Source organism: Hyla sarda, chromosome 5, assembly GCF_029499605.1.
Source record: "Hyla sarda isolate aHylSar1 chromosome 5, aHylSar1.hap1, whole genome shotgun sequence".
NCBI lineage: Eukaryota > Metazoa > Chordata > Amphibia > Anura > Hylidae > Hyla > Hyla sarda.
In genome coordinates, this window is record NC_079193.1 from 358686245 (window position 1) to 358708052 (window position 21808).

The 21808-nt window shown below is 45.3% G+C and overlaps 1 protein-coding gene across 2 annotated transcripts in view; it reads right to left on the reverse strand.

Annotated features, from left to right (window-relative positions):
* TMEM65 (transmembrane protein 65) overlaps window positions 1-17764 on the reverse strand; it is a 101241-nt gene extending 83477 nt beyond the window's left edge. The window contains exons 1-2 of one of the 2 annotated variants that reach the window (XM_056522719.1): window positions 17455-17764; window positions 16846-17249 (exon numbers count right to left, since the gene is read on the reverse strand). In XM_056522719.1, the coding sequence (XP_056378694.1) occupies window positions 16846-17152 (307 nt within the window). In that variant the 5' untranslated portion in view covers window positions 17153-17249; window positions 17455-17764. Of the gene's footprint in view, window positions 1-16845 lie in introns of both variants that reach the window. The other variant, XM_056522718.1, reaches the window with a different exon arrangement.
* Window positions 17765-21808: the final 4044 nt, after the last annotated feature.

The following is a 21808-nucleotide window of genomic DNA, read 5'->3' on the forward strand; positions in this document are numbered from 1 at the left end:
CCGAAGGCATGCTGGGAGTTGTAGTTTTGCAACACCTGGAGGCACACTGGTTGGAAAACACTGGTTAAGGGTTATGATAAAATGAATCCACCAGGGAAATCCCCACTGCAGAGAAAGAGACCGGCACACTTCTGATGATTGGGTCCGGACCTACACTACAGACCCTGCACATTGTGATGCATTTCCCAATATTAAGATCAATACAGAGACCATTTCCTGAAATAATCTGTGCTGCTGGGCGATCAAGCTCACTGAACCAATCTATTGAACGGTTGCATGATGGACACAGCTGGTGCTTGGCAGCCCCCCAGAGACTTCTAATGGGGGCCATCAGATTCCTTACAGCATCCAACCAGCGCAACCAGGGGCACTGTATAGGAGTGTGGAGAATGACAAGGGGGAGGGGCACTGTAGGAGTGTGGAGAATGACAAGGGGGAGGGGCACTGTATAGGAGTGTGGAGAATGACAAGGGGGAGGGGCACTGTATAGGAGTGTGGAGAATGACAAGGAGGAGGGGCACTGTATAGGAGTGTGGAAAATGACAAGGGGGAGGGGCACTGTATAGGAGTGTGGAGAATGACAAGGGGGAGGGGCACTGTATAGGAGTGTGGAGAATGACAAGGAGGAGGGGCACTGTATAGGAGTGTGGAAAATGACAAGGGGGAGGGGCACTGTATAGGAGTGTGGAGAATGACAAGGAGGAGGGGCACTGTATAGGAGTGTGGAGAATGACAAGGGGGAGGGTCACTGTATAGGAGTGTGGAGAATGACAAGGGGGAGGGGCACTGTAGGAGTGTGGAGAATGACAAGGGGGAGGGGCACTGTATAGGAGTGTGGAGAATGACAAGGGGGAGGGGCACTGTATAGGAGTGTGGAGAATGACAAGGGGGAGGGGCACTGTATAGGAGTGTGGAGAATGACAAGGGGGAGGGGCACTGTATAGGAGTGTGGAGAATGACAAGGGGGAGGGGCACTGTATAGGAGTGTGGAGAATGACAAGGGGGAGGGGCACTGTAGGAGTGTGGAGAATGACAAGGGAGTAGGGGCACTGTAGGAGTGTGGAGAATGACAAGGGGGGGCATGCACTGTATAGGAGTGTGGAGAATGACAAGGGGGGGCATGCACTGTATAGGAGTGTGGAGAATGATAAGTGGGGGGGGGCATGCACTGTATAGGAGTGTGGAGAATGACAAGGGGGAGGGGCACTGTAGGAGTGTGGAGAATGACAAGGGGGGGCATGCACTGTATAGGAGTGTGGAGAATGACAAGGGGGGGCATGCACTGTATAGGAGTGTGGAGAATGATAAGTGGGGGGGGGGGCATGCGCTGTAAGAGTGTGGAGGAAGGGGGGGCTGTAGAAGTGTGGAGGATGACATTGGGGGGTGAACAGAGGACTGTGGAGGATGACATTGGGGGGTGAACTGAGGACTGTGGAGGATGACATTGGGGGGTGTACTGAGAAGACCTAACGTCTGGACCAGATGTAGAAGAAAAGAAAAGGAAAGAAAACTGAGAAGATGTCACTCAGGTCACTGATATTGTGTATTCTCCTGACTGTCCCATCAGGGCTGTAGTAACTTTTAGGTTCTGCAGTGTTGATGGGTAAAATTGTACCCCAATCTGTGGCTCTCCAGGCATGTTGGAAGATGTAGCTTTGCAATAACTGGAGGGCCACTTGAACCAATGGGATTTTGGACTATACAGCCCATTTTATTTTGGCAGGGTCCCACTGTTGAGACCCCCACCCAAAAAAAAAAAACGGCTGCATAGTCTCATTTTCCCGGGCCTACCGATACAAATGAACAGCCACAGCCTGAAGCAAGGTGAACAGTAATTCCCCCACCTGTGACTACAACTCCCATCAGGACCGTCTGTCTATGCATGATGGGAGTTATAGTTTGCAGAAGCTGAAAAGTCACAGTGGCAAAGTTTATGTGGTGGCACAGTGGCATCCTGTATTCTGGGGGGGCACAGTGGCATCCTGTATTCTGGGGGGGCACAGTGGCATCCTGTATTCTGGGGGGGCACAGTGGCATCCTGTATTCTGGGGGGGCACAGTGGCATCCTGTATTCTGGGGGGGGCACAGTGGCATCCTGTATTCTGGGGGGGGCACAGTGGCATCCTGTATTCTGGGGGCAAAATGTGTGGCAGTAATATACCAGGGGCATACCAAGTGTCAGTACTATACCAGGGGCATACCCTGTGGCAGTAATATACCAGGGGCACAGCGTGCAGATATATAACAGTGTGTGGCAGTAATCTATTCAGGGGCACAGCGTGTGGAAGTAATATATTCGGGGGTATAGTATGTGGCAGTATTATATTCAGGGGTATAGTGTGTGGCAGTAATATATTCAGGGGCACAGTGTGTGGCAGTAATATATATATATAATCAGTGGCACAGCATGAGGCAGTATGATATTCAGGGGTACAGCATGCGGCATTATTATATTCAGGGATACACAATGCGGCATTATTATATTCAGGGATACACAATGCGGCATTATTATATTCAGGGATACACAATGCGGCATTATTATATTCAGGGATACACAATGCGGCATTATTATATTCAGGGATACACAATGCGGCATTATTATATTCAGGGATACACAATGCGGCATTATTATATTCAAGGATACACAATGCGGCATTATTATATTCAGGGATACACAATGCGGCATTATTATATTCAGGGATACACAATGCGGCATTATTATATTCGGCGATACACAATGCGGCATTATTATATTCGGCGATACACAATGCGGCATTATTATATTCGGCGATACACAATGCGGCATTATTATATTCGGCGATACACAATGCGGCATTATTATATTCGGCGATACACAATGCGGCATTATTATATTCAGGGATACACAATGCGGCATTATTATATTCAGGGATACACAATGCGGCATTATTATATTCAGGGATACACAATGTGGCATTATTATATTCAGGGATACACAATGCGGCATTATTATATTCAGTGATACACAATGCGGCATTATTATATTCAGGGATACACAATGCGGCATTATTATATTCAGGGATACACAATGCAGCATTATTATATTCAGGGATACACAATGCCGCAGTATTTCATTCAGGGATACACAATGCCGCAGTATTTCATTCAGGAGTACAGTATGCGGCAGTATTATTTTCAGGGGTACAGTCACTGGCAGTATTCAGAAAATACAGGAAACCGTAGTTTTACATCCTCCAGACTCCAGTCATTTTGTCTATTTCCTTCATGGCACTGCGTGAACAGGTGTGAACCAGGCCTCAGCGCTTTGCTCTGACCTTTACCAGTGGCAGACCTGGATAAGCGGACCCTCACTAAAAATAATTGAGTACCCCTGTTATAGTGGATAACCCCTTTAAACAGGTATTCCAGGAAAAAACTTGGCTCCAGAAAGATAAACAGATTTATAAATTACTTCTATTAAAAAATCGTAATTCTTTCAGTACTTATGAGCTTCTGAAGTTAAGGTTGTTCTTTTCTGTCTAAATCCTCTCTGATGACACCTGTCTCGGGAAATGCCCAGTTTAGAAGCAAACCCCCATAACAAACCTCTTCTAAACTGGGCGTTTCCCGAGACAGGTGTCATCAGAGAGGATTTAGACAGAAAAGAACAACCTCAACTTCAGCAGCTCATAAGTACTGAAAGGATTAAGATTTTTTAATAAAAGTAATTTACAAATCTGTCTAACTTTCTGGAGCCAGTTGATATATATAAAAAAGTTTTTTTCCTGGAATACCCCTTTAAGTACTGAGTAACATATACTTTTTTTTTTCTTTTTTTTTGGGGGGGGGGGGGGGGGGATCTGACAGGTACGGTTTAGGCACAGGAAAAATAAAAACATAATGTTATAAGTACCAGCCGGTATCTCAGCTCTCTTAGGTCAAAGTCACTGCAGCGTCACCGAGGAGTCTGACCAACACGAGATCAATGCGGTCGCCTCCTCGCAGCCTATACTCCGAGTAATTTACAACAATTAAATCAATCAACAAGCGTCGCATAGGACGGCGAGGCAAGGGCGTCACAATCCGTGTCAGAAGACTATAGAACGCTACAAGACTTTATGGGGGAGATTTATCAAAACCTGTGCAGAGGAAAACTTGCCCAGTTGCCCATAGCAACCAATCAGGTCGCTTCTTTCATTTTTCACAGGCCGTAATAAAAATGAAAGCAGCGATCTGATTGGTTGCTATGGGCAACTGGGCAAGTTTTCCTCTGCACAGGTTTTGATAAATCTCCCCCATTATATTCATATATGTGATGCTGTACGCCATGACAGCCTCACAACTAGAGATGAGTGAACTTACAGTAAATTTGATTCGTCACGAACTTCTCCGCTCGGCAGTTGATGACTTTTCCTGCGTAAATTAGTTCAGCCTTCAGGTGCTCCGGTGGGCTGGAAAAGGTGGATACATTCCTAGGAAAGAGTCTCCTAGGACTGTATCCACCTTTTCCAGCCCACTGGAGAACCGGAAAGCTGAACTAATTTATGCAGGAAAAAAGTCAGCAACTGCCGAGCCGAGAAGTTCGTGACGAATCGAATTTACTGTAAGTTCGCTCATCTCTACTCACAACATCAATTCCTGCGTATGGGAGTAGTCTGATTTTACTGCAGCTGTATACAAAGAGGAGCAGATGTCCATAGCAACAAGCAGCTTCCATAGCAACGGACCACATCTTTTGTTTTCTTTTCCCAGTGCAAAAATGGCTGACAAAAAGCTATGGTTGCTATGGAGACTGCTCTATTTCTACTTTGTTTTTTTAACATGAGGCCCCACAACTATGGTCTCAAACTGTGGCCCTCCAGATGCTTTAAAACTTCAACTCCCAGCATGCCCGGACAGCCAACGGCTGTCTGGGCATGCTGGGAGTTGGAGTTTTAAAACATCTGGAGGGCCACAGTTTGAGACCACTACCCTACACTGAGATGACAGACACAAAGTTACGGAAACTTGCTGCCCCCAATGATCACATGCCTCTAGGGCTGACAACTTCTACACATGGCATAGTTCCCCCTATATTCATATATGTTATGCTGTACGCCATGACAGCCTCACAACTAGAGATGAGTGAACTTACAGTAAATTTGATTCGTCACGAACTTCTCCGCTCGGCAGTTGATGACTTTTCCTGCGTAAATTAGTTCAGCCTTCAGGTGCTCCGGTGGGCTGGAAAAGGTGGATACATTCCTAGGAAAGAGTCTCCTAGGACTGTATCCACCTTTTCCAGCCCACTGGAGAACCGGAAAGCTGAACTAATTTATGCAGGAAAAAAGTCAGCAACTGCCGAGCGGAGAAGTTCGTGACGAATCGAATTTACTGTAAGTTCGCTCATCTCTACTCACAACATCAATTCCTGCGTATGGGAGTAGTCTGATTTTACTGCAGCTGTATACAAAGAGGAGCAGATGCCCATAGCAACAAGCAGCTTCCATAGCAACGGACCACATCTTTTGTTTTCTTTTCCCAGTGCAAAAATGGCTGACAAAAAGCTATGGTTGCTATGGAGACTGCTCTATGTCTACTTTGTTTTTTTAACATGAGGCCCCACAACTATGGTCTCAAACTGTGGCCCTCCAGATGCTTTAAAACTTCAACTCCCAGCATGCCCGGACAGCCGTTGGCTGTCCGGGCATGCTGGGAGTTGAAGTTTTAAAACATCTGGAGGGCCACAGTTTGAGACCACTACCCTACACTGAGAGGACAGACACAAAGTTACGGAAAATTGCTGTCCCCAATGATCACATGTCTCTAGGGCTGACAACTTCTACACATGGCATAGTTCCAGGATAGCCTTTCATTTATTCATGTAAGGGTGCATTCACACTGAGCAAATCAAGAGGAATTCACGCCGGAAAATTTACGGGCGAAAAAAAAAAAAAGAATTTTCCATACGGACGTGACGACATCACACAGTTCCTCCATACGGACGTGACGACATCACACAGTTCCTCCATACGGACGTGACGACATCACACAGTTCCTCCATACGGACGTGACGACATCACACAGTTCCTCCATACGGACGTGACGACATCACACAGTTCCTCCATACGGACGTGACGACATCACACAGTTCCTCCATACGGACGTGACGACATCACACAGTTCCTCCATACGGACGTGACGACATCACACAGTTCCTCCATACGGACGTGACGACATCACACAGTTCCTCCATACGGACGTGACGACATCACACAGTTCCTCCATACGGACGTGACGACATCACACAGTTCCTCCATACGGACGTGACGACATCACACAGTTCCTCCATACGGACGTGACGACATCACACAGTTCCTCCATACGGACGTGACGACATCACACAGTTCCTCCATACGGACGTGACGACATCACACAGTTCCTCCATACGGACGTGACGACATCACACAGTTCCTCCATACGGACGTGACGACATCACACAGTTCCTCCATACGGACGTGACGACATCACACAGTTCCTCCATACGGACGTGACGACATCACACAGTTCCTCCATACGGACGTGACGACATCACACAGTTCCTCCATACGGACGTGACGACATCACACAGTTCCTCCATACGGACGTGACGACATCACACAGTTCCTCCATACGGACGTGAAGACATCACACAGTTCCTCCATACGGACGTGACGACATCACACAGTTCCTCCATATGGACGTGACGACATCACACAGTTCCTCCATATAGACATGATGACATCACACAGTTGCTGCAGATTTTTCGGATCCATGATGAGAATCTCCGGTTCCACCACATCCCAGCGGTGATCTATTGGATGAGATCAGGAGACTATGGAGGCCATTGGAGTCATGTGACCTCATTGTTCTGTCCTGTATGAGATGATGTTATGTGACCTCATTGTCCTGTATGAGATGATGTTATGTGACCTCATTGTCCTGTATGAGATGATATCATGTGACATGGGGCATTATCCTGCTGGAAGTATCATCAGAAGATACAGAGGACACTGTGGTCATAAAGGGACGGACATGGTCAGTAACAATACTTCACCACCAGCCTCAACCACTGATCCAAGGCAGGATGGATATTTGCTTTTATGGGGTTTACACAAAATTCTGACCCTGACATCTGAATGTCACAACTGGAATGGAGACCAATCAGACAAGGCAACATTCTTCTAGTCTTTCACTGTCCTACTTTGGTGATCTGTGTGAATTGTAGCCTCTGTTTCCTGTTCTTAGCTGACAGTAGTGGCCCCCAGTGTGGTATTCTGCTGCTGTAGCCCATCTGCTTGAAGGTTGGACATGTTGTGTGTTCTGAGATGGTAATCTGCATACCCCAGTAGTAACCAGTGGTTATTTGAGTTACTGTTGCTTTTCAGTCATCTCAAACCAGTCTGCCCATTCTCCTCTGGCATCAAAAATCAATTCTGGTCCACACAACTGCCGCTCAATGGATATTTTTCGGACCATTCTCTGTAAACCCCAGAGATGGTTGTGCGTTAAAATCCCAGAAGATCAACAGTTTCTGAAATCCTCGGACCAGCTCGTCTGCCAACATCAACCATGACACGTTCACAGTCACTTAAAAGGGGTTCTCCACCATAAGGTTATTTTAGTATGTACCTGGCAGACAGTAATGGACATGCTTAGGAAGGATCTGCGCTTGTAGCTTGTAGTGGGGCTAAATGGCTATGTTATGAGATTACCATAACACTGTGGCTAGCTTTTTGTGAACTGGTATTTCCTGTTTGAGTTTTCCTCTTTGCCTACAAATCCCATAATTCCATTTTCCTCCCTCCCACACATCAGCCACCCCACCCATTGAAACATAAATGAGCTGCATCCATTCAAAAAACCTGTGGTTTTCAATCAGGGTGCCTACAGCTGTTGCATTAGTTGCAGATTGATCTCTCTCCCACCAAGCGATCGCTCCACCCATTGAAGCAGACAGGCTCCCTGTCATCAGCTGACTAGCGAGTCAGGTCTCGGCCGCATTGCAACCTGGGAAAAATCTGAGACAACAGTCATTTTGTATGCTGGTAAAAATAAATATTGGAGTGAAAATCACATAAGAATTGTGAGAAAACCGTCACACACAGGTACAGACACTATATTATGGACTACACTAACTTTACAGCCCCTGTAGCATAGTCAAATAAAAAAAAATCCTGGAATACCCCTTTAAATCCCCTTTCTTCCCAGTTCGGTGGGAACTGGTCTTGACCATGTCTACATGACTAAATGCATATATTGCTGCCATGTGATTGGCTGATCAGCTATTTGTGATAACAAGCAATATAACAGGTGTACCTAAGTGGCCAGGGAGTGTAGATCAGTTTGCTCAGCTCTTCTTGCTCCATAACACGCTGCCTGCATCTTATACGTGACAGGTTCCCTTTAAGAAATAAGAAGCCATCTGCCGGCAGGGAGATGCCCCCTGACACATTTCCCATACACTGAGGCCGGGCTCCAGACATGAATCACTGCTCTCTGTACCAGCTGATTCTTCTATTCATTGCAGATCACATGAGCCAACTCCCTCGCCGCCGCACAGGCCAAACTGGAGGCCCACACCTCAGATTTTCCAGAAAACGTATGGAGCTCATTGAAGAGTGAACAGAATAAGCTGGCAGTGACGGGGTTATTTCTGTCCTGGATCACAGATGGAGTACACTGTAGTGTAGACATCTCCGGTACCAGTCATTCTACTGCGGAACCACAAGCATGACGGGCAACACACAATGGGCTTTGTTCTTATCCTTGAGTCAACAGTCACATGTGGCTCTCTGGCTGTTGCAAAACTACAACTCCCATCATTCTCTGGGAGCTGTAGTTTTATAATCGCTGAAGAGCCGTAGATTAGGCACTGCCTTATATTGAGCCACACACAATGGGCTTTGTAGTTTTCCTTGAGTCACCAGTCCCATATCCTCCTCCTGCAAAACTACACCTCTCATTAGGATATGATGGGAGCTGTAGTTGCCATATATTAGGAAGCACTGCCTTATATTGAGCAACAAACAAGGGGCCTTGTGGTTTTCCCTTAGTCACCAGTCGCGTATCCTCCCAACTATGGTTCTCCAGCTGTTGCAAAACTACAATTCTCATCAGGGTATGATGGGAGCTGTAGTTGTGCAATCGCTGAAAAAAGCTGCAGATTAGGAAGCACGGCCTTATGTCAGGCAACATACAATGGGCTTTGTTCTTTTCCTTTTGTCACAGTCCCATGTGGCTCTCTGTCTGTTGCAAAAGTACAACTCCCATCATGCCCTGGGAGCTGTAGTTTTAAAATCGCTGAAGAGCCGTGGATTAGGCACTGCCTTATATTGAGCAACACACAATGGGCCTTGTAGTTTCCGTGATTCACCAGTCCCGTATCCTCCTACCTGTGGCTCTCTGGCTGTTGCAAAACTACAACTCCTATCATGCCCTGAAAGCCGATGGTTGTCAGGGCATGATGGGAGCTGTAGTTTTACAATCGCTGAAGAGCCGTAGATTAGGAAGCACTGCCTTATATAGAGCAACACACAATGGGCTTTGTAGTTTTCCTTGGGTCACCAGTCCTGTATCCCCCTAACCATGCTTCTCTGGCTGTTGCAAAACTACAACTCTCATCAGGGTATGATGGGAGCTGTAGTTGTGCAAACGCATGAAAGAGCTGCAGATTAGGAAGCACGGCCTTATGTCAGGCAGCACACAATGGGCTTTGTTCTTTTCCTTGAGTCACCAGTCTTGTATCCTCCCAACTATGGTTCCCTGGCTGTTGCAAAACTACAACCCTCATCAGGATATGATGGGAGCTGCAGTTGTGCAATCGCATGAAAGAGCCGTAGACTAGAAAGCACTGCCTTATATCGAGTAACACACAATGAGCTTCCTAGTTTTCCGTGAGTCACCAGTCCCATAATCCTCTCATACATGGCTCTCCAGCTGTTGCAAAACTCCAACTCCCATCATGCCCTGACAGAAGCTGTAATTGTGCAATCACTGAAAAAGCTGCAGATTAGGAAGCACGGCTGTTGGCTGTCCAGGCACGCTGGGAGTTGAAGTTTTGCAACATCTGAAGGTCCTCAGCTTTAAGACCACTGTCATATGGTATCACAGCTGGTGCAGTCCTATGTAAATTCTCAGATATCACAAACTCAGCCTGCTACATATAAATCAATAAGACCCTTTTTGATAAAGCTGGTATAGCATCCGGTTCTAGCCACTAATGGATTTATCTGCGCTCTGTCGTCGCGCCGTTCTATAATAACAGCTGGTCACATGACTAACGCGCTGTCAGAACTTTGTACAAGATGTCTTGGCAGGCGCTGACACCTATCAATACGGACAACAGGCTGATACCTTCCATTACACGGCCACCACTCGCGTCTACTCCTGACCTTGACACTTGTGGGGCTTCTTCTGCGTGCGCCCGATGTAGCCGAGCTGAGTTTATCATCATTAATTTAAATTTTAAAGGGGTACTCCGGTGGAAAACTTTTATTTATTTTTTTAATCAACAGATTTGTAAATTACTTCTATTAAAAAATCTTAATCCTTCCAGTACTGATTAGCTGCTGAATTCTACAGAGGAAATTATTTTCTTTTTGAAACACAGTGCTCTCTGCTGACATCTCTGTCCATTTTAAGAGTAGGAGTAGGAAAAAATCCCCATAGCAAACATATGCTGCTCTGGACAGTTCCTAAAATGGACAGAGATGTCAGCAGAGAGCTCTGTTCCAAAAAGAAAAGAATTTCCTCTGTAGTATTCAGCAGCTAATAAGTACTGAAAGGATTAAGATTTTTTAATAGAAGTAATTTACAAATCTGTTTAACTTTCTTGCACCAGGGGTGGAGTACCCCTTTAAAGTCCCAGCAGTCAGACCCCATCCATCAACTAGTTATGCCGCATCCTATGGATATGGGGTCACTGTAAAGAGGTACTCCGGTGGAATTTTTTATTTTTTTTGACTGGTGCCAGAAAGTTAAACAGATTTGTAAATTACTTCTATAAAAAAAAAATCTGTGGTCATGATGTCAGCAGAGAGCTCTGTGTTCCAAAAAGAAAATAATTTCCTCTGTAGTAGTCAGCAGCTAATAAGTACTGGAAGGATTAAGAATTTCTAACAGAAGTAATTTACAAATCTGTTTAACTTTCTGGCACCAGTTGATTAAAAAAGAAAAAAAGTTTTCCACCAGAGTACCCCTTTAAAGGGGTACTCCGGTGCTTAAACATCTTATCCCCTATCCAGAGGATAGGGGATAAGATGCCTGATCGCGGGAGTCCTGCCGCTGGGGACCCCCGGGATCATGCACGAGGCACCCCGTTTGTAATCAGTGCCCGGAGCGTGTTCGCTCCGGGTCTGATTATGGTCGACCGAAGGGCGGGCGGTGTGTGACGTCACACCTCCGCCGCGTGTGACGTCACGCTCCGCCCCTCAATGCAAGTCTACGGGAGGGGGCGTGACAACTATCATGCCCCCTCCCATAGGCTTGCATTGAGGGGCGGAGCGTGATGTCACACGGGGGCGGAAGCGTGACGTCACACGCCGCCGGCCCTGTGGTCGCCGGTAATCAGTCCCGGAGCAAACACGCTCCGGGTGCTGATTACAAACGGGGTGCCGCGTGCATGATCCCGGGGGTCCCCAGCTGCGGGACTCCCGCAATCAGGCATCTTATCCCCTATCCAAGATGTTTAAGCACCAGAGTACCCCTTTAAATCTTGGGATAAACCCTTTAAAAGGGGTTTACCAGTATTAGAAAAACACTGCTTTTTTTTCCACAGGTGCTGTATAATACTGCAGCTAAGTCTCATTCACTGCAATACCAGACACAACCTGTAGACAGGAGTAGTGCTGGTTTTGCAAAAAAAAAAAGATTTTGCCTAAATCTGCAGGAATGGAATCTAATAGGTTTTGGATTATGATCATGGAATGTTCTGAATGAACATTGGCCATTAAAACAATATAAATCTATGGATAAATATTTCCATATGCAGCAGAGCTGAGGGACGTAGATGTAGTGACTACACTGGGTCTGAGTTTTATATATATATATATATATATATATATATATATATTTTTTTTTTTTTTTTTATATATATGTTTTATTTGCAGAACACAAAGGGCACAGGCTGCCATGCTTTTTTTGTTGTACTGCGTTGTGTTGTATTGCGACCAATGCCAAACTCGGCTCTGCTACATCTGGCACATGCCAAAGAAGCCCCACAAGGGTCAGGAGTAGAAATAAGGGGTGCCTCTAAAATGGAATTAATCCTACAAGTTTTATCGAAAAGCGTCTTATTGATTGTATGTAGCTGTGCCGAGTTTGTAAAATCTGATATTTGTGGGTTTACATGGGACTGCACCACCCATCTTCAAACTGTGGACCTTCAGACGTTGCAAAACTACAACTCCCAGCATGCCCGGACAGCCGTTGGCTGTCCGGGCATGCAGGGAGTTGTAGTTTTGCAACATCTGGAGGTCCACAGTTTGAAGACCACTGCCACATGAGCAAGAACAAATACAAAATGTAATTTACCACACGATCCAGCTTTTATACAGACCTGAATGGACAGGATAAGTCACATCACACCTCCACTTCTGCACATCCCTTCTGGGCTCTAAAAAAGCTGGGTGACAACTCCTGCCATAGCAGTCCTGTAAGTTGTCACCCAGCTTTCCCCATGTACTGTATAACAATGTATTCCAGATACAGATTGGGTTTTTCATGTTCCCTTCTGTAACATTATAACTAGAGATGAGCGAACTTACAGTAAATTTGATTCGTTGCGAACTTCTCGGCTCGGCAGTTGATGACTTTTCCTGCGTAAATTAGTTCAGTCTTCAGGTGCTCCGGTGGGCTGGAAAAGGTGGATACATTCCTAGGAAAGAGTCTCCTAGGACTGTATCCACCTTTTCCAGCCCACCGGAGCACCTGAAAGCTGAACTAATTTATGCAGGATAAATCATCAACTGCCGAGCCGAGAAGTTCGTGACGAATCGAATTTACTGTAAGTTCGCTCATCTCTAATTATAACCTCATTAGGATACCAAACCCAAACATGGGCCGACACAGAGGTCACGGGTTCATATCCGAACATCTCCACAGCGCTTGTATTTATTCCCTGTGGTGACGCGGATTTCCTCTGGGTTCTCCTGTTTCCTCCCACACTCCTATTGATAGACTGACTGGGGGAGATTTATCAAAACCTGTGTAGAGGAAGAACAGTGCAGTTGCCCATGGCAACCAATCAGATCGCTTCTTTCACTTTTCAGAGACCTTTTCAAAAATGAAAGAAGCAATCTGATTGGTTGCTATGGGCAACTCAGCGACTTTTCCTCTGGACAGGTTTTGATAAATCTCCCCCTATGGCTGTGACTGTTGGGGGGTACACTATGGCCGACACTATAAGGGGACAAATATGGCCATTCTTGCCTTGGGTCCCAATATAGAGGAAGAGTGGTGCACTTACCCATGGCAACCAATCAGGTTGCTTCTTTCATTTTTCAAAGGTCTCTTTAACCCGTTAACGACCATGGACATCTATGCTCGTCCATGTGCCATTAACAGGGTATGACGCGGGCTCGAGTCGGGAGACCGCGTCATACCGGCCGGCCCCCAGCTGATTCTTGTAGCTGGGAGCCGGCGTTAATAGCCGACATGCGGCGAGGCCAGCTATTAACCCTTTAGATTGCCACTGTCAAAGCTGACAGCGGCGTTTAAATGTGCCTTTAGCACATCCCTGGTGGTCCAGTGGGGTGGATCGCCCCTCCCGCAACGCGTCCGGGGGGGGGGGGCGATCCACTGTGGAGTTAGCCTGAGGGCTTACCTCTCCTCCTGTGCCGGCTCCGGTGCTCAGAGTTGATAAACCCTGGCAGGACCAGGCTTTATCAATCGAGCGCAGAGCACACAGATCAATGTGGTTCTATGGAACCACATTGATCTGTATGAGGAATCTAATGATTCCTCCTAAAAGTCCCCTAAGGGGACTAAAAGTGTAAAAAATAAATAAATAAATGTTGAAAAAAATGTTTAAAAACACACACACACACACATTAACCCTTTCCTTATTCAAAGTTTAAATCACCCCCCTTTTCCCAAATTTCATATAGAAAATTATATAAACATAATAAAAATAAACATATGTGGTATTGCCGTGCGTAAATGTCCGATCTATAAAAATATATCATTAATTAAACCGCACGGTCAATGGCGTATGCGCAAAAAAATTCCAAAATCCGAAAATCCGAGTATTTTTGGTCACTTTTTATACCATAAAAAAAAAAAAAAGGAATAAAAAGCCATCAAAAAGTCAAAACAAAAATGGTACAGATTAAAACTTCAGATCACAGCGCAAAAAAATTGCCCTAATACCGCCCTGTACGCGGAAAAATAAAAAAAGTTATAGGGGTCAGAAGAGTAAAATTTTAAATGTATTCATTTTTGTGCATGTAGTTATGATTTTTTCCAAAAGTACGACAATATCAAACCTATATATAAGTAGGGTATCATTTTAATCGGATGGACCTACAGAATAAAGATAAAGTGTCAATTTTACCGAAAAATTTACTGCGTAGAGACGGAAGCCCCCAAAATTTACAGAATTGCGTTTTTTCTTAAAACTTTGTCGCACAATTATTATTTTTTCCCGTTTCACTGTAGACTTGTTGGGTAAAATGACTGATGTCATTACAAAGTAGAACTGTTGGCGCAAAAAATAAGCCATAATATGGATTTTTAGGTGCAAAATTGAAAGGGTTAAGATTTTTAGAAGGTAAGGAGGAAAAAACCAAAGTGCAAAAACAGAAAACGCTCGGTCCTTAAGGGGTTGAAAATGAAAGAAGCTATCTGATTGGTTGCCATGGGCAACTGCACCACATCCTCCACACAGTTTTTGATAAATCTCCCCCACTGTCTTCAAATACTAGAGCAGTCTCCAGCTGCTGCAAAACTACAACTTCTAGCATGCTTTCGTCCGCCAGGGTATGCTGGGAGTTGTAGTTTTGCAGCAGGTGTGAGAACACTGTACTAGAGCTCCATGGAACATTTTATAGACTGCTCTACGGACTAGGTCGGCACCATATACATTGCTATAGACTCCAATCTGTGCAGATCTCTTAGCTGGAGGCTGTCAGGTCATGCTGGGAGTTGTAGTTTTGCAGCAGCTGGAAAGCCACAGGTTTGTAATATTTTTTACCCAACCAGTGTGCCTCCAGCTGTTGCAAAACTACACATCTCAGTAGCTAGAGCAGTGTTTCTCAGCCAGAGTGTCTCCAGGTGTGACTAAACTACAACTCCCAGCATGCCCGGAGTAGCTGGGAGTAGTTTTGCAGCTAGAGAGCCACAGGTTGGAGAACATGGTACTCCATAGAACATAGTCTATAGACAGCGCTATGGAATAGGTCAGCACCATATATGTCACTCCTCACCCTGTGCAATGGCTATAGACCGGAAGCTGTGCAAATCTCTCAGCTGAAGGCTGTCTTGACATGTTGGGAGTTGTAGTTTTGTAGAGCCACAGGTTTGTAATATTTTACACCCAACCAGCGTGCCTCCAGCTGTTGCAAAACTACAAATCTCAGTAGCTAGAGCAGTGTTTCTCAGCCAGAGTGTCTCCAGGTGTGGAAAAACTACAACTACCAGCATGCCCGGACAGCCAAAGGCTGTCCGGGCATGCTGGAAGTTGTAGTTTTACAACAGCTGGAGGCACCCTGGTTGGGAAACACTGAGCTAGAGAGTCACTGATTGGAGAACACTAATATTCTATAGACAACGCTACAGAATATGTTGGCACCATATAGAATATGTCTCACCTTGTAGAAAATAGCTACAGACTCAAATCTCTGCAGTTCCCTCAGTCGAAGCCTGTCATGTCATGCTGGGAGTTGTAGTCCTGCAGCAGCTGGAGAGCCACCGGTTGGAGAACATTGTACTAGAGCTCCATAGACAACGCTACGGAATAGGTCTGCACCATTTAGGTTAAGTCTCACCTTGTGCAATGGTGGCTATAGACTGGAATCTGTACGAAACCCCCAGCTAAAGCCATGCTGGGAGTTGTAGTTTTGCACTATTTTTCATACATATTCTAGAGACAGCGTTACGGAATAGGTCAGCGACATATGCGTCCAGTCTCCTCTTGTGCAATAGCTATAGACTCCAATCTGTGCAGTTCCCTCAGCTGAAGGCTGTCAGGTCATGCTGGTTGGTGAACACTGTAATATTCTATACCAGCGTAACCCAACCAGGGTGCCTCCAGCTGTTACAAAACTACAACTTCCAGCATTAAGCACATTGAGTAAAGATGAACAGTGGAGGAAGAAAACAAAAAAATATATATCTCTTAATGGGAATCTGTTATCTCCTGAATAGGGTTTATTAATCAGGGTGCCTTCAGCTGTTGCAAAACTACAACTTCCAGCATTAAGCACATTGAGTAAACATCCACAGTGCAGGAAGAAAACAAAAAAATATATATCTCTTAACGGGAATCTGTTATCTCCTGAATAGGGTTTATTAATCAGGGTGCCTTCAGCTGTTGCAAAACTACAACTCGCAGAATTCCCTGACAGCCGTGCTGAGAGTTGTAGTTTTGCAACAGCTGGAGGCACCCTGGTTGGGAAACACTGAGCTAGAGAGACACTTTTTTTTTTACACCTATTCTACAGACAGCGTTACGGAATAAGTCGGTGCCATAGATGTCCAGTCTTACCTTGTGCAATGGCTATAGACTCGAATCTGTGCAGTTCCCTCAGTGTCGGGTCACGCTGGGAGTTGTAGTTTTGCACTATTTTACATACATATTCTACAGACAACGTTACGGAATAGGTCGGCGCCATAGACGTCGATTCTTACCTTGTGCAATGGCTATAGACTCGAATCTGTGCAGTTCCCTCAGCAGGCAGCTGCGCTCGGTGGCGTGCAGGCTGTAGATGAAGTCCCGGGCTCCTTGCGCCGTGTTCAGCGCCTCCATGGGCTCCTTCCTTGGGTGGGTGCCCAACAGCCGGCAGCTTTGCACTACGACGCTCCCAGGATGATGATGATGATGATGATGATGTACAATGCTGCTGGTGCCACCACCGCTCATACCCAGCCAGCTCAACGACTTGGGCGAGACAGCGGGACGCAGAACAGTCCGGCTCAACAACCCCAGCATTGACATTGTCCCTTGAAGTGCTATGGGTTCCTAGGTGGCGGAGGTTGCTGCTGCGTGGACCAAGATAAGCAAGTGCCTCAACCTGACGGTATCTCTTGTCAGCCTAAGCAAGGTGCATAGATAATGTATGGAGTATTAGGGTGTAAGCGGAGGCTACATAGACAACAGTGCCCCCCGCTTGTATTCTATAGGGGGGTTACAATGTAACAGCATTGATAACAGTATAGAGGTAGGTAGTATGTATACAGTATATCAGTGTATTATAAGCTGGGCACTATACATGTCACCTATACATAGAGGGCACATACATAGGCAATGCACGGGCTGGATCCCTCTATAGGAGAAAAGCTGGGTATACACCGGAGTCTGCAAAGAGTCCAGATCTGCGGCTGCATCCAGTTCTGTACCGGAGCCAATCACCCTGCCCTGGGCACCATGCGGGCACCACGTCCGGGTCACCTTCCAGCCGAGAGATCACAGTGATCGGTTATTCTCCGGGATCAGGATCAGGGACACAGCAGCAGCAGGAGAAGAAGAAGAGCCGGAGCCCGTGCACTATCCCCGGGAAAGAGGCGTGGAGTCCGCGCCTCTCAGTGTCAGGCAGCGCGCATGCGTGGTGAGGAGCAGCTGCCAAGTCCTGCGCGTGCCCAACGTGCGCGTCCCCGGGCGAGTGACGCATGCGCAGCCCTATTGTGCTGTGAAGAGGGGCATTTCAGGGTCAGTGTATACCGGAGAAGGGGGTCTGGTGGACGCTAGTGCTAAGGCTATGGCTAAAGTTGGGCATTCAGGGGCGAATTTGGAAATATCTTTTTATGTATATTGCTATACAACTATCAATGGTTAAAATGAAAAGAAAAAAGAAAGAAAGAAAAAAAAAAGGGGGGGGGGATTTTAACCCCTTAAGGACTCAGGGTTTTTCCATTTTTGCACTTTCGTTTTTTCCTCCTTACCTTTTAAAAATCATAACCCTTTCAATTTTCCACCAAAAAATCCATATTATGGCTTATTTTTTGCGTCACCAATTCTACTTTGCAGTGACATTAGTCATTTTACCCAAAAATTCACGACGAAACAGAAAAAAAATCATTGTGGGACAAAATCGAAGAAAAAACGCCATTTTGTAACTTTTGGGGGCTTCCATTTCTACGCAGTGCATATTTCGGTAAAAATGACACCTTATCATTATTCTGTAGGTCCATACGGTTAAAATGATCCCCTACTTATATAGGTTTGATTTTGTCGCACTTCTGGAAAAAATCATAACTACATGCAGGAAAATGTATACGTTTAAAATTGTCATCTTCTGACCCCTATAACTTTTTATTTTTCCACGTACAGGGCCGTATGAGGGCTCATTTTTTGCACCGTGATCTGAAGTTTTTATCGGTATGATTTTTGTTTTGATCGGACTTTTTGATCACTTTTTATTCATTTTTTAATGGTATAAAAAGTGACCAAAATACGCTTTTTTGGACTTTGGAATTTTTTTGCGCGTACGCCATTGACCGTGCGGTTTAATTAATGATATATTTTTATAGTTCGGACATTTACGCACACGGCGATACCACATATGTTTATTTTTTTTTACACTGTTTTATTTTTTTTTATGGGAAAAGGGGGGTGATTCAAACTTTTATTAGGGAAGGGGTTAAATGACCTTTATTAACACTTTATTTTTACTTTTTTTTTTGCAGTGTTATAGGTCCCATAGGGACCTATAACACTGCACACACTGATCGCTCATCCTGATCACAGGCGTGTATTAACACGCCTGTGATCAGTGTTATCGGCGCTTGACTGCTCCTGCCTGGATCTCAGGCACTGAGCAGTCATTCATCGATCGGACACCGAGGAGGCAGGTAGGGTCCCTCCCGGTGTCCTGCAAGCTGTTCGGGATGCCGCGATTTCACCGCGGCGGTCCCGAACAGCCCGACTGACTAGCCGGGATACTTTTGCTTTAGAAGCGGCGGTCAGCTTTGACCGCCGCTTCTAAAGGGTTAATACCGCACATCGCTGCAATCGGCGATGTGTGGTATTAGCTGCTGGTCCCAGCCGTTGATGAGCGCCGGGACTGACGCGATGTGATGCGGCGTCGCAGCGCGACCCCGCTTCATATTGCGAGAGCCAGCGCAGGACGTAAATATACGTCCTGCGTCGTTAAAGGGTTAACCTTCTGTTTTCATTTTTTTTTTTTGCATTGTTGCAAAATTATGCAAACGTATTTTTGCCAAAGAAAAATGTTATGCAAACTGCTACTTTGCGCAAAAAAAAAAAAAAAACCCAAACGAAAAAACTCTTGTGCCAAAAACTCTCAACCCTGCACTGATACGTGTACAGATATTGGGTGAGTGTTTCCCAACCAGGGTGCCTCCTGCTGTTGCAAAAAAACGACAGAATTGCGCTATTTTTGGACAAGCAATATCTCTGTGCATACAAAATGTTAAGCAAACTCCCACTTTGCGCCCCAAAAAAATATGAGCAATAAAAAATGTTTTAAAAACTTTCGCAAAAATTTACAACTCTGCAGTCGTGCAAGGAATCGGCAATTCTGGATTTTTTTTTTTTTTTACGTATATGCCATTGACCTTGAGGTTTAATTTATGTTTTATTTTACATTATTTTTTTGTTTGAAAAATGGAAAAAAAGAGGGTAATTCAAACTTTTATTAGGGAAAGGGCTTATTCACGTTAATTAACTTTTATTTTTTTTTTACAATTTTTAGGCCCCATATGAGACTATTACATGTAATCTTTCTATTGCATACACTGAACAATGTTATGCCATGGCACAACATTGATCAGTGTTATCGGTGCTCCATTAGTACAGGCTGCTGAGGCTGCCTACTGCCCCTCTGTTCTCCTGCAGGTGGTCTGACATCACCCTTATATCCTATAACTAGTGCTGGACACTAGAGATGAGCGAACTTACAGTAAATTTGATTCGTCACCAACTTCGCGGCTCAGCAGTTGATGACTTTTCCTGCATAAATTAGTTCAGCTTTCAGGTGCTCCGGTGGGCTGGAAAAGGTGGTTATAGTCCTAGGAGACTCTTTCCTAGGACTGTATCCATCTTTTCCAGCCCACCGGAGCACCGGAAAGCTGAACTAATTTACGCAGGATAAGCCATCAACTGCCGAGCCGAGAAGTTCGTGATGAATCGAATTTACTGTAAGTTCGCTCATCTCTACTGGACACTTATGATAAACTATAAGGAATGGAAAGTACTGTACTGTCAGTAAAAAAAAAAAATCCTTAAAGGGGTACTCCGCCCCTAGAAATCTTATCCTCTATTGCTGCAAACCCCCGCGATCTCCTGTACGCCACCCCAGCATTCTGAACTGTTCCTTTGGAATGATGGGGGGGGCGTGGTTGTGATGTCACCCCACACCCCTCAATTCATGTCTATGGGAGGGGGCGTGACGGCCGTCACGCCCCCTCCCATAGACATGAATTGAGGGGGCATGGCATGACATCACAACCATGCCCCCTCCCCCAGCATTCCGAACAAACAGTTCAGAATGCTGGGGTGGTGGGACCCCCGTGATCAGACATATTATTCCCTATCCATTGGATAGGGGATAAGATGTCTACGGGCAGAGTACCCCTTTAAGGTCGCTCAGGGTTGTTACCTTTGTGCTACAAGTCCGCCCTTATTGCAGTCAGTAGAACTACATAATAATCTGCCAAAAAGGAAATGAGCAGAAGCACAAATTCAGGATTTACAGGGATTTTCTAATCTCTAAAAACTGTTCTGAATTATCACCCCCCCCCCCCCCTCTCCCCAAAAAAATGAAAAAAAAAAAAGTGATATAACCAATAACTAACACAGCCTATTTTACCCTTAGGATACAGCAAATTTCCTTCTTTTTTTTGCATTGGTTTTGCGTTGCTTTTTGAGAGCCATATCCCCATCCGCAGACACATATGAGGGATTTTTTTTTTTTCGTGAACGATTGTACTTTGTAATAAAACTTTTCATTTTAACTAGAGATGAGTGAACTTACAGTAAATTCGATTCGACACGAACTTCTCGGCTCGGCAGTTGATGACTTTTTCCTGTCCATAAAAGGGACACTGCGGAGTTGGAAAGGGTGCAGAGAGGTGCGACTAAACTAATATGGGGCATGGAACATCTTAGCTATGAGGAGCGATTAAAGGAGTTACAATTGTTTAGTCTTGAGAAGAGACGTTTAAGGGGGGATATGATAAACGTATATAAGTATATTAATGGCCCATACAAAAAATATGGAGAAAAACTGTTCAGGTTAAACCCCCCCAAAGGACGAGGGGGCACTCCCTCCGTCTGGAGAAGAAAAGGTTTAGTCTAAAGGGGCGACACGCCTTCTTTACCGTGAGGACTGTGAATTTATGGAACAGTCTACCTCAGGAACTGGTCACAGCAGGAACAATTAATAGCTTTAAAACAGGATTAGATACATTCCTGGAACAAAATAACATTAATGCTTATGAAAAATATAAAATCCCATCCCTTCCCCAATATCGCGCCACACCCCTACCCCTTAATTCCCTGGTTGAACTTGATGGACATATGTCTTTTTGGACCGTACTAACTTTGTAACTATGTAACTATGTAATTAGTTCAACTTTCAGGTGCTCCCGTGGGCTGGAAAAGGTGGATACAGTCCTAGTAGACTCTTTCCTA